The sequence below is a fragment of the Schistocerca serialis genome, chromosome 3 (genome assembly GCF_023864345.2).
Source record: "Schistocerca serialis cubense isolate TAMUIC-IGC-003099 chromosome 3, iqSchSeri2.2, whole genome shotgun sequence".
NCBI classification, from domain to species: domain Eukaryota; kingdom Metazoa; phylum Arthropoda; class Insecta; order Orthoptera; family Acrididae; genus Schistocerca; species Schistocerca serialis.
In genome coordinates this window covers 292,480,440-292,494,640 of record NC_064640.1, presented here as the reverse complement: position 1 = coordinate 292,494,640, position 14,201 = coordinate 292,480,440, and the positions used below count along the sequence as shown (strand labels likewise).

General features: G+C 41.0%; 1 protein-coding gene across 1 annotated transcript in view; it reads left to right on the top strand.

The window, feature by feature from the left end:
* Positions 1-14,201, top strand: part of LOC126470079 (uncharacterized) — a 325,220-nt gene that overhangs the window by 263,781 nt on the left and 47,238 nt on the right. The window contains exon 24 of the mRNA XM_050097591.1: positions 5,254-5,324. Within this exon, the coding sequence (XP_049953548.1) occupies positions 5,254-5,324 (71 nt within the window). The remainder of the gene's footprint in view (positions 1-5,253; positions 5,325-14,201) is intronic.

The window sequence follows — 14,201 nt, the reverse complement described above, 5'->3', positions numbered from 1 at the left end:
ATTGTAATTCCTAAGTATTTAGTTGAATTTACAGCCTTCAGATTTGTGTGACTTATCGAGTAATCGAAATTTAGCGGATTTCTTTTAGTACTCATGTGAATAACTTCACAATTTTCTTTATGCAGGGTCAATTGCCACTTTTCACACCTTACAGGTATATTATCTAAATCATTTTGCAATTTGTTTTGGTCATCTGATGACTTTACAAGATCGTAAAGGTCGGCATCATCTGCAAACAATCTAAGGCGGCTCCTGAGATTGTCTCCTATGTCATTAATATAGATCAGGAACAATAGAGAGCCTATAACACTGTCTTGGGGAACGCCGGATATTATTTCCATTTTACTCACTGACTTTCCGTCTATTACTATGAATTGTGACCTTTCTGACTGGAAATCAGGAATCCGGTTGCACAACTGAGGCGATATTCCATAGGCACGCAGTTTGGTTAGAAGACACTTGTGAGGTGTCAAAAGCCTTCTGGAAATCTAAAAATATGGAATCAATTTCTCATCCCTTGTCGATAGCACTCATTACTTCATAAGTATGTAGAGCTAGTTGTGTTTCGCAAGAACAATATTTTCTGAATGAATGCGTGCTGACTATGTGTCAATAAATCGTTTCCTTCGAAATACTTCATAATGTTGGAATACAGTATATGTTCCAAAACCCTACCACAAACCGACGTTAGTGATACGGGCCTGTAATTCAATGGATTACTCCTACTTCCCTGTTTGAGTATTGGTGTGACTTCAGCAATTTTCCAGTCTTTAGGTACATATCTCTCTGTGAGTGAGTGGTTGTATGTAATTGCCAGATATGGAGCTATTGCATCAGCATACTCTGGGAGGAACCTGACTGCTATACAATCTGGACTGGAAGCCTTGCTTTTATTAAGTGATTTAAGCTGCTTTGTGACACCTAGGGTATCTATTTCTATGTTTCTCATCTTGGCAGTTGTTCTCGATTGAAGTTCAGGAATATTTACTTTGTCTTCTTTGGTGAAAGAGTTTCGGAAAATCATGTTTAATAGCTCTGTTTTAGTGGCACTGTCATCAGTGACTTCACCATTGTTATTGCGCAGTGAAGGTATTGATTGCGTCTTGCCACTGGTGTGCTTTATGTATGACCAGACTTTGGATTTTCTGCCACATTTCGAGACAGAGTTTCATTGCAGAAATTACTGAAAGCATCTCGCATTGAAGCACGCGCTATATTTCGAACTTCTGCAAAAGTTTGCCAATCTTGATGATTTTGCGTTCTTTTAAATTTGGCATGCTTTTTTTCGCTGCTTCTGCAACAGCGATCTGACCCATTTTGTGTACCATGGGGGATCAGTACCATCACTTATTAATTTATGTGGTATATATCTCCCAATTGCTGTCGATACTGTCTCTTTGAAATCTTTCCACAACTTTTCTATGCTTACATCATCAGATCTGAAGGATGCAAACTGTTTCTTAAAAAGGTGTTTAGAGATTTTTTTTATCAGCTTTCTTAACTAGATATACATTGTTTTTCTTTTTGATCGTTGTAGGAGCTATGGTATTCACCCTAGCAGCTACTGCTTTGTGGTTACTAATCCCTGTATTCATCATGATACTCACTATTTGTCCAGGATTATTTGTTGCTAACAGGTCAAGTACGCTTTCGCAACCATTTATGCTTTGAGTGGGCTCATGAACTAATTGTTCAAAAAACTTTTCTGAGAAAGCATGCAATACAATTTCGGATGAAGTTTTATGCCTGCTGCTGGCTTTAAATGTATAATTTCTCCAGCATATTGAGGGTAGATTAAGGTCACCACTGACTATAATTGTAGGTGTGGGGTACCTATTTGAAATGAGACTTAAGTTTTCTTTGAACCATTCAGCAACTGTATCTTCTGAGTCAGGGGGTCTGTAAAATGACCCAATTAATAGTTTAGTCCAATTATCAAGTATAGCCTCTACCCATACTACTTCACAGGAACTATATACTTCAATTTCACTACAAGGCAAATTACGAGGGTGAGTCAAATGAAAACCTTAAATTTTTTAAAAATATTATTTATTGTGCAGAAGTGGTACAAAGCTGTATCACTTTTCAACATAATCCCCCCACACTCAGTGCAAGTCCTCCAGCACTTCCAAAGTGCATAAATTCCTTTAGAAAAAAATTCTTTTGGTAGTCCACACAACCATTCATGCACCGCGTGGCGTACCTCTTCATCAGAACAGAACTTCTTTCCTGCCATTGCGTCTTTGAGTGGTCCAAACAAGTGGAAATCACTTGGGGCAAGGTCTGTTGAGTATGGTGGATGAAGAAGACACTCAAAATGCAGGTCTGTGATTGTTGCAACTGTTGTATGGGCAATGTGGGGCCTTGCATTGTCATGTTGCAAAAGGATGCCTGCTGACAGCAATCTACGTCACTTTGATTTGATTGCAGGCCGCAGATGATTTCTTTTAGGAGATCTGTGTATGATGCACTGGTGACTGTGGTCCCTCTAGGCATGTAATGCTCCAAAATGACCCCTTTTTTGTCCCAAAAGAGTGTCCCTGCTGATGGTTCTGTTCGAAACTACTTTGGTTTTGCTGATGAGGAATGGCACCATTCCTTGCTTCCTCTCTTCATTTCCGGTTTGTGGAAGTGAACCCAGGTTTCGTCCCTAGTAATGATTTTTTCAAGGAAGCCATCAAACCTTCTCGTTCAAAGCACTGAAGTAGTTCTTCACAAGCATCAACACGTCATTCTCTCATTTCAGGAGTCAGCTGCGTAGCACCCATCTTGCAGACACTTTGTGAAACTGGAGCACATCATGCACAGTGTGGTGTGCTGACCCATGACTAATCTGTAAACATGCTGCAATGTCATTCAGTGTCACTTGACGGTTTTCCTTCACTGTGGCTTCAACTGCTGCAATGTTTTGTGGAGTCACAACTCATTATGCCTGACCTGCACGAGGAGCATCTTCCACTGAAGTCACACCATTTGCGAACTTCTTACTCCATTCGTAGACTTGCTGCTGTGACTAACATGCATCGTCGTACTGAACCTTCATTCATTGATGAATTTCAATAGGTTTCACACCTTCACTACGCAGAAACCAAATAACAGAACACTGTTCTTCCCTGGTGCAAGTTGCAAATGGGACAGCCATCTTTATACTGATACTGCGATGGTATGTGTGCATCTCTCTAAACCTATAACTATTTGAGCTTCAGTGCTTTCTATTAGGGTTTGGAGCTCTGGTTCTTTCCCAACACAGCTATGACAATTTACAACTATAATACTGATCGTTTCTACAACTAACTGGCTGTGTTTTACCTACCCCCTTTTAGGCGGGCACCCTTCCTGTGGTTCCCTTGTGCTCTCCAACCTAAAAAACCGACCAGTCCGTTGCACACAGCCCCCGCAACCCGTGTAGCCGATTCCTGTGTGTAGTGAACTCCTGACCTATTAAGCGGAATCCGGAATCCAACCACCTCGATGGCGCAAGTCAAGGTATCTGCAGCCTACATAGTCACAGAACCGCCTGAGCCTCTGATTCAGACCCTCCACTCAGCTCTGCACTAAAGGAACACAGTTGGTTCTGTCGACAATGCTGTGGGTGGTGAGCTCCACCTTAATATCTCGAGCAAAACTGACAGTCTTTACCATTTCCGCTAGCCACCCAAAACCGGAGAGAATCTCCTCTGATCTAAAGCGACATGTTCCATTGGTACTGACATGAGCCACCACCACCAGCAGCTGGCTTCACCCTGTACTCTTCACGGCATTCGGAAGCAGCTTTTCCACACCCGGACTGAAACCGCCCGGTATGCACAAGGAGTGCACACTGGCTTCCTTCCCCTCCTTGGTAGCCATGTTCCTAAGGGGCCCTATTACCTGCCTAACGTTGGAGCTCCAAACTGCCAGCAAACCCACCCTCTGTGAACGCCCAGACCTTGCGAGTCGAGAAGCTTTCTCTGGAACAGGGTGAACGACTGCATCCAGCTCAGAGATATTGTCAGCCTCAGATAATGCCCGAAACCTGTTCATCAAACGAACCGGGGAGACCATGTGATTGGCCCCTCATAAAGTTTTTCGGTGCCTGCCAGACTTTGGAATAATATTCCACTCGACCACAGGTGAGGGGTCAACCTCAGTGCAGGCAGTACCTGGGGCGGCCACAGCAGTGGACCGATCGGGTGACACATGGGACGTGCTCGATGTCTCTCACATCCCCGCATCCGACCGCCCACAATGATCCCCTTGGCAGCAGCCTCAAGCTGTGAGCGAAGGGTCACCAACTCAGCTCGCATCTGTACACAGCAATCACAGTGTTTATCCATTACTGCAGGTGCTCTTGTTTGAAGCTTGTAAAAATATACAACAAATGAACGATGTACTCGGCTTATTAGCAGCAGGAATTCAAAGTGCTCTCTCACTAATGGTCTAAATGACACAGAGATACCCTAACCAAAACAAACAAAAGCCTGTTCGATCTGAGGGTCAATATAAGGGTCAGTAGCAACGGTGGCACGGTACGCTACACTGTTATTAAAATAAAAGCTTGTGCCTAGTAGGCACTCGAACGCACAAGAAATTACAAAAATAATCTAGTAACTACACAGGTACCTGTAAATAAATAAGTCACTCCTGCTGAAAGCTCGTAAAAAATATACAACAAACACATGGTGTACTTGCCTTCTTAGCTTCAGGAACACGAGGTGCTCTGTCACTGACGGTCTATCTAGAGCAGTGATTAAGACAATGCACTAGCATTTGGAATGAGTGGATTTAATGCCCCTTGTTTGACCATCCAGATTTACATTTTCTGTGAGTCTCCTTAATCCTTTAAAGCAAATGTCTGGATTTCAGGAAATAATATTGTCACAGTACACTTTAATATCTTAATCACAATTAGTTTAAAGGCTAAAACGTCATTATGAAGTGTTCATGCTTGTTGAAACAAGATGTAAGTTGTTGTATTATGTGGCATATATCAGAGTACAATCACATCTAACACATATTTCATCATTGGTCAGAAAATATATGGATGGATACTTTGCAAATGTCATGACATTTTTCCTTCTCTATCTTTGTGCAATTTGAGCTTGTGGTCAGTATCAGATGACCTTTGGTTTTGGTGTTTCATCGAACTCTAATCTTCCCTCTGTTATTTATCCACTTGGAATGGGAGTCACCATATTTTTAAGTTATTTATTTAAATCAGCTGATTTATAATCACAAATTGTTATTGAAATTGTGTTGGTGGTGTTTTTATAGGGTCCAGCAGCCAGCGAACCTCAAATTCTAAGAGAAGATGATAATATTGCCCTACAACGATTGCTTGAAAGGTGAGTTTAAAAGCTGCAACGCAAATTGTGCTCATTGGTTTGTTAGTAGAGTGAACTGCCCCCCCCCCCCCCCTCTCTCTCTCTCTCTCTCTCTCTCTCTCTCTCTCTCTCTCTCTCTCCCTCCCCCTTGGGGTGGGTGGGGGGGCATGTTTCAATTTTCTGCTTCTTATAAAGTAGAGCTTAGAAGTCGTGAAATTCGGTTTTGAAAAATGCCATCAACAACTTTAGTTCTTTCTATGATCACGTGTCTCCACATATGTCAGTGGAATGTGTTACATTAGATTTTTATTATCTGGGCGTGACTAATAGAAACATCTAATGGAGTGTTAACGTAAGCAAATGAGAGAAATGGGGGTCACACATTGTGAAAGTCACAGAAGACGTGTCAGCAATTTTTGTGAATTTTCTGTTATGAGTAACAGTCAAACAAGCATCATTGGTAGCTTATTGAAAATTATGCCTACATTGGTATAAAAATTTTAACTTGCAAAAAACACCAAATTTCTGGTTGAAATATGCTATTAAATAGGAAAATGGTGTTCATTTAGTCTTGAAATTACAATTATTGAAGCTAACGTGATACATAATCATGTTCTTTAGCAAAATCTGTGGTAAGGAGAGAACCACTTCCTTCACTCAGTACAATTTAACAAGTGTTTTAATGCCTCTTTAGTGATATTAGAAAAGACAAAAAACTATAAAGAAATGGTAGAAGTATAATCAAGTGTAAGTGCAATAAAGTTGGACCGGTGACCTTGCTGGGTGGTCCCCTCCCTCAAATAAACCAAGCTATAAAGAAGATACTGCCATAAAAAAAATTTGCATCCTCAAGATAAATCACTTTGTGGCTGATCAGTTCTGACTGATCATTTGTGCCTGCTGGGGACTTAGATTTGCCTATTGTTCAACGTAAGATTCCATAATTATGACTTACTGTTTCTGTGTGAATTAATTTCCCATTATGTAATTCATATATCTCTGGTATTTAACTATTATTCTGGACCATTCTACTGAAAATTCCTTCAAATAAAATTGGAGTGGGTACACTTATATCACTTCCTCAAACTTCTGATTTTGACAACAGGTGTTTGCAATGTGGACTCTGCTGTCCGTGCAAACATTTAATTTTGAAAATGTTTGTAACCTGTGAAGAGTTCTTCAGTAATTGCAGTGCAGTTAGGCCAGAAACAGGTAAATTAATTGTGCAACTGTAAGATGGGAGGTTATTTTGCTGTCATGCAATTCTGAATTTAATATTTCTGTCATAGAACACAAGTTGTGTGTTGTAAGCTGTCTATTTTAATAAAAAGAGCAGTCTGAAAACTATTTGAGTGACACCCAGTTTATAAATACACTACACTTTCAAATCCGTAAAGCAACTGTGTGTTAAGGCACACATTGCTTAAACATATATTTCTGTCTTTTCCGTACAAAAAGTGAAATATGCACTCACTTTGCGGCTATGCAGTATTGTGACCTTCAGTAATGGTGTTCATGTGGAACAGCTTTCTGGGACAGGAAATTTACAAAAAGTTTGGGGAAACAAAGATGAGTGTCATGTGAACATAACCTAACCTATCCTAACCTAACCTACCAGCTTCATACGTGTTAAACAGATTAATCTGACAGTATATGTTCCCAAATTAAATTTTAACCGGGGTAGGGGTGTATATGCTTGTGTAGATACTTTACTGTGGTTGTGTAGCTACTTTACTATGGTGTAGCTGATTTACTATGCTTCTGTAGCACTTTACTGTCACAGTAAAAAGCTGTATTAGAAAGCCCATTGAGTGGAAAACCCCTTGGGTGTACAGCCATACAGTGCATTGTTTAAGTTTATTGGATCAGAATGCCTCTAAGTTGCTGCCACTGTAATTTAGTAGATATCTACCACTACTCCTTCCCACATACGAATTGTGATAAAAAAGAAACGGAAATTCTTTACAGGCTTTATACATCTGATTTTCAAAACATTTTTTTATATAGTTTGTACACATGTTTCTTATGTGTGCTTGCACTTTTAGCTGTTTGGAATGTTTGGTTTATTGTTGACAGTCGAAAAGGTTATACATGTTTTAGAGTGCTCAGTGAATTTTATGTACTAAAAAGATGGACCAAAAAATTTGCTTTAAATTTTGCTTGGAAAATGGAATAAAGTGCAGCACTGTATTTGAAGTGTTGACTGTGGTGTTTGGCTAATTTACTATTAGTAAGATGAGAGTTTACGAGTGATACAAACATTTCAAAGAGGGGGAGAAGATGTTGAAGACACATCCTGGATGCTCTAGCACACCAGTTACTGATGAAAATGTGGAAGTAGTAAAGAAAACTGTTCTGGAAAATAACTGAATCACCATCAGAGATATTGCTGATGATGTGAGCATATTTTTTGGCTCATGCCAAGCAGTATTTTTGGATGTTTTGGGCATGAAACGTGTGGCAGTGAAGTTTTTTTTTTTCGAAATTGTTGAACTTTGACCAAAAACAACATTGTGGAGACGTTGCTTGGGAATTGCTAAATGAAGTCGTTGGTGATCCAGAAATTCTAAAGGCGGTTATAACAGGTGACAAAACATGGGTATATGGGTATGACATTGAAACCAAGGCCCAGCCGTCCCAATGGAAACTGCCTGAAGAACCAGTACCAAAAAATTTGACCACTTCGATCACATTTGAAGATTCTTCTCACTGTTTCCTCTGATTACAATGGGATAGTGCATCATGATCATGAGTTCCTGCATATAGTCATAAAAAAATACTACGTAGAAGTTATGTGCCATTTGCGTGAAGCAATCCAAAGAAAACCAGAATTGTGGCAAAACCACTAAGGGAAATTGCATCACAATAATGCTCCCGCTGACACCTCAATGCTTGTTCATGATTTTTTGGGTAGCTCAGTTGGTAGAGCACTTGGCCACAAAAGGCAAAGGCCCATGGTTCAGGACCTGGTGTGGCACACAGTTTTAATCAGCTGGGAAATTATAATTTTGTAATAAAAAGGAAAGTTGATGAACTTTGATAATATAAAACTGTTATGTTGGTCCGGCCACTGTATTTGCTGAACATGGCCCCCTGCAATTTCTTTCTATTCCTAATGCTGAAGAGAACTATGAAAAGACATTGTTTTGCCACCACTGATGAAATGAAAACAAATTCCTAAAGGAGCTGAACACCGTAATGAAAAGTAAGTTCCAGAAGTGCTTCCAAGATTGGAAAAAAGCTGGCACATGTGTATTATATATGAAGGGGACAAAGTTGATGTTGATAAATAAATAAAGATGCTTCAAGAAAAACAAAAATTCCCATTACTTTTTGGTCATATCTCATATAAGCAGCTGTACAGTAGGGCTTTCCGTGTAGACATCACTTATTGAACATTGTTTTTGACCCTATGAAAGTGCAAAAAACTACCAGAAGATATAATATTTGGAGACACCTTGGTATTGGGATTTTCCGTCGTCATTGTTAGGTTCTTCTTTCCACTTGATTTTAGTTACCAGCTTGATTATGTAGTCACAGAATGTTTACAAACAAATTAATCCCTCAGGGTTCTGTTTTAAAAGTACTTGCCTTTGGTGGAACAATTTACTTGCTAGTGTGTCGTGCATTTCTCTTTACTCATAAAAAATTTTCAGGTTCTTGCACTTTTTTAGATTCTCTCCAGAGGATACTATTTTGTTGAGGTTTAACTCTGCTTACAATGTTTCTACATCTACACTACATGACTACTCTGCAATTCACATTTAAGTGCTTGGCAGAGGGTTCATCGAACCACAATCATACTATCTCTCTACCATTCCACTCTTGAACGGTGCGCGGGAAGAACGAACACCTAAACCTTTCTGTTCGAGCTCTGATTTCTCTTATTTTATTTTGATGATCATTCTTACCTATGTAGGTTGGGCTCAACAAAATATTTTCTAATTTGTTTGAACTAACTGCGTAACAGAAACACTGTCAAAATATTAGTGAATTTTCTGTGCTAATTCTTTGAAAAGAAACTAAATTGCTTGCAACACATGAGAGATCCGAAGGCAAGACATTTCTACATTTTGACATCTTAAAATATCTGTACACAATTCTGCAAGGCCACTGAAGTTTCTCAACTGGTCAGTGCACGCATGATGGTGTTTCTCACGAGGAGACATTGTGGTGGGCACAACTTCTTTTTCACTTCAATTTTAGGAGTAAGTGTTACACTGATTCCTTAATTAACAAATGTTGTATTCAGAGTGAATTTTCATTCCTCAGCAGTGTGTGTGCTGATATGAACCTTCCTGACAGATAAATATGTGTGCAAGACAAGGACTTGAACCTGGGTTCCTTGCCTTTTGTGGACAAGTGTTCTGCCAAGAAGTAAGTGAAAGTCTCAGGTTTGAGTCCCAGTCCAGCACACTGTTTTAGTTCGCCAGGTTGTTTCATATTGGTGCACACTCTGCTGCAGCATAAAAATTCATTCTGGAAACCACCCCCAGGCTGTTGCTAACGCATGTCTCAACAATATCCTTTCTACCAGGAGTGCTAGTCCTGCGAGTTTCATAGGAGAACTTCTGTGAAGTTTGGAGGGTAGGAGTTGAGGTACTGATGGAAGTTAAGCTGTGAGGATGGATCATGAGTTGTTTTCGGGTAGCTCAGTTGGTAGAGCACTTGGCCACGAAAAACAAATGCCCATGGTTCAGGTCCTGGTGTGGCACACAGTTTCAATCTGCTGGGAATTATTGTATAACAATTTTGTGATAAAAAGAAAAGTTGATGAACTTTAATAATATAACATTCAAAGAAAACTTAAAAAAGAAATTGCATCTACTGACAATCAGCCCAACCACCTCACGATAACATGACCAGAATGCAATGCACATGGCTATCGATGGCTCTGTTAAAAATCTCAACACGTTTTATATTTAACAGTGTATGGAATTTTCCAGAGTAAATTTTTTGAAGCGTTTTTGACAATTGCGATGTATTACTTTAAGAAATTGATGTCCGCACACTGACTACCAAATCCTTGGAGTATGAAGACTTTGGAAGAGTGCCAATCCATAAGACCAACTTGTCAGTGAGGATTTCAATCTGTAGATCAAGCTGCTTCATCTTTGCCCCATGGGGGCACAAGCACCTGCAAATGCCCGTCAGCTCGCCTGTGATGAGGTGTAGGTATTATGCCCTAGGTTGCCCTATCATGCTCATCCAGCATAGTACTGCATGTAAGATGTGGCCTGGCCATCTGTGCAATGGCTGTTTGCAAACTGCTGTCTGTGAGCTGGAAAAGTCTGCCATGATGCTGCTCACTCTGAGGATATTAGGCTGACAACACTCGTATAGGGCCAGTGCTATACTCGGCCTCTGGTTGAGGCTGTTGAACTGCCACTTGCCTTCATGATATGTTGTTCATAATGACATTTTATCTGTACTACAACCACCAGTGTGTTACACTGTTGGTTGTTGGATGCCTTGCATGGCACTATGGCTGAGTAATTTTATATTAATTAAAATAAATAATAATATCGTACTCCAACAGGTAGTTTTGAATTTGTCTTTTTAATTTGTATTAACCTTTGCAATTATATAGTCTATACCTATGGATAAAAGCAGGAGACTGCTGTTTTTATTTTCTGTCAAGGTACACACATGAAATGCACGCACAGTCTTTGGTGGGGAGCTAAATTTGCTTAGAAGACAGCACTGTACACAAGAAGTAGTCCTTCATAAGGGTTCTTTATTTTCTCTGAGTCATTGCAGTCTCAAACTATTCTATGCATTGTTCCCTTAAATTTCAGGCAAGCTGCTTGATGTCAGTAACTTGCTGCCACAATAGTTCAGCACACATTCTTCTGGTCATCTTCAGGTACATACATGTGGCAGCAGGTTATTGACCCCCGGCAGTTCACCCGAAATTTTATGGAATACCGGGGAAGTTTAAAATTTTATGTTCCATACATGTACATAGGAGTGAAGCAGATCCTAGATATTCACAGTGACTTTCTCCTTCTACAAAGACAGAAGACGGAGGGGGAGGGGGGGGGTTGTATTGTGCTGGGTACTGTGGTGGATGGAAATTCAGGAAAATGTGTTAGCGGATGCACCACCTGTCTAAGCTTTTAATCAGGATATGACAGTGAGCTCTACCCACGCAATTCATGATTTCACAGTCAAGGTAGTGTACCATATGTATATAGGAGGGAAAGTGACTTAGATTGCAGGATAAAAGGATGCATGGTGGTATCTACCAATTGGCTCCTCCCAACTTCATTCTAATCACTCAGATGGCATGATGTAAGTCAAACCACATTTAAATATGATGATGATGATTATGATGATGATGATGATGATGGCATATGCATTCTCTCTCCAAGAAGAGAATTCACCAGTTAGCAGTAGGGCTGTGGTATGCAAACTACAGTGTGCAACATTTTTTTGGTTTATTTACAGTAGTTCTATAAATTTGTGATCTGTATACAATCTTTTTCAAAAAAGTTGGTTTTTGTTATAGACACATTGCACCATACATTGTGAGCTTTTGTCCATCATCTGGTGCTCCATTATATCTACACTACTGCCCATTAAAATTGCTACACCATGAAGATGACGTGCTACAGATGCGAAATTTAACCGACAGGAAGAAGATGCTGTGATATGCAAATGATTAGCTTTTCAGAGCATTCACACAAGGTTGGCACCGGTGGTGACACCTAAAATGTGCTGACATGAGGAAAGTTTCCAACCAATTTCTCATACACAAACAGCAGTTGACCGGCGTTGCCTGGTGAAATGTTGTTGTGATGCCTCGTGTAAGGAGGAGAAATGCGTACCATCATGTTTCCTACTTTGATAAAGGTCGTGTTGTAGCCTATTGCGATTGCAGTTTATCGTATCGCGACATTGCTGCTCGCGTTGGTCAAGATCCAATGACTGTTAGCAGAATATGGAATCGGTGGGGTCAGGAGGGTAATATGGAACATCGTGCTGGATCCCAACGGCCTCGTATCACTAGCAGTCGAGACGACAGGCATCTTATCTGCATGGCTGTAATGGATCGTGCAGCCAAGTCTCGATCCCTGAGTCAACAGATGGGCACGTTTGCAGGACAACAACCATCAGCACGAACAGTTCGAAGACGTTTGCAGCAGCATGGACTATCAGCTCGGAGACGTTGGCTGCGGTTACCCTTGACGCTGCATCGCAGACAGGAGTGCTTGCAATGGTGTACTCAACGATTAGCCTAGGTGCACGAATGGCAAAACTTCATTTTTCTCGGATGAATCAAAGTTCTATTTACAGCATCGTGATGGTCACATCTGTGTTTGGTGACATCGCGGTGAACGCACATTGGAAGTGTGTATTCGACATCACCATACTGGCGTATTGCCCGGCGTGATGGTATGGGGTGCCATTGGTTACACGTCTCGGTCACCTCTTGTTTGCATTGACAGCACTTTGAACAGTGGACGTTACATTTCAGATGTGTTACGACCCGTGGCTCTATCCTTCATTTGATCCCTGCGAAACCCTACATTTCAGCAGGATAATGCACGACCACATGTTGCAGGTCCTGTACGGGCCTTTCTGGGTACAGAAAACGTTCGATGGTGCCCTGGCCAGCACATTCTCCAGATTTCTCACCAATTGAAAACATCTGGTCAATGGTGGCCAAGCAACTGTCTCATCACAGTACGCCAGTCACTACTCTTGATGAACTGTGGTATCATGTTGAAGTTGTATAGGCAGCTGTACCGGTACACGCCATCCAAACTCTGTTTGACTCAATGCCCAGGCGCATCAAGGCCATTATTACGGCCAAAGGTGGTTGTTCTGGGTACTGATTTCTCAGGATCTATGCACCCAAATTGTGTGAAAATGTAATCTCATGTCAGTTCTAGTATAATATATTCGTCCAATGAATGCCCGTTTATCATCTGCGTTTCTTCGTGGTGTAGCAATTTTAATGGCCAGTAGTGTAGATATGTCTTGACAACTGGCACAAGATTGGCAAAAAAGAAAAGTGGTGGCTGCCATTCGGGCAAGTCTGAATGGCGTGGCAGCTAGAGAAACGAAGTCCTCAGCACCACAGTACCGGGAAGAGAGGATGATGTCCACAGCCACCAGGCACGCGGCAGAGAAAGCGTTTTCGGCCAACGGGTGACAGGGTACCTCTAGCACAGCCACGAGATTTCCTCTGCCCTGATTGGCCTGGAGCCGAGAAAACCATGGGGGTTGCATGGAAAGTTCCGAAGCGTGGCCTGATCAGCTTTGTCTAAGCGGCGTTACTTCATCAGCACACGTGGGAGGCGTGTGATTGAGATTGCCCACCTCGGTGCTGACTTGCTGCTGCCAGACCATGGGATGAGAAAATTACAGGCGGCTGGAGCTACTGGCTAATACTTGACCGTTACAAGAAAATGAAATAAACCTTTTGAAAGAAAATAAAGATAGAATCCCCTACTATCTGGCTCAACCTTACACTCCTCCCCCTTCTGTGGGAGCGGAAAAGTATGTGATTTCGCTCAACGCAATTGTTATTTAAATGTTGGAAACTTTAGTTTGCAAAAAGAAAATGACATTCTTTGATTGTTAAAGGTTCCCACGAAAGACGGCAGGGGTATTAAACTACGGATGGGTGTAGAGACTTTGAAGACCTCTTAGGGGGTCACAAAGGGTGTTACACACTTCAAGAATATTGTGTTTACACAAGTACAAGGAATAAATATTGTAAAACATCAAAACAAAATTACATCAGTTAACAAGTGTGAATAAAACACATTGGAAGGTAATAGTCTGAATCAGGAGCCTTTGTTTCTTAAATGAATTTAAAAGCATATACGTATCACCACTGAAGTTACAGGCAAGGCTGAGTGTGTGACACAGCGCGCTGCGTTATCC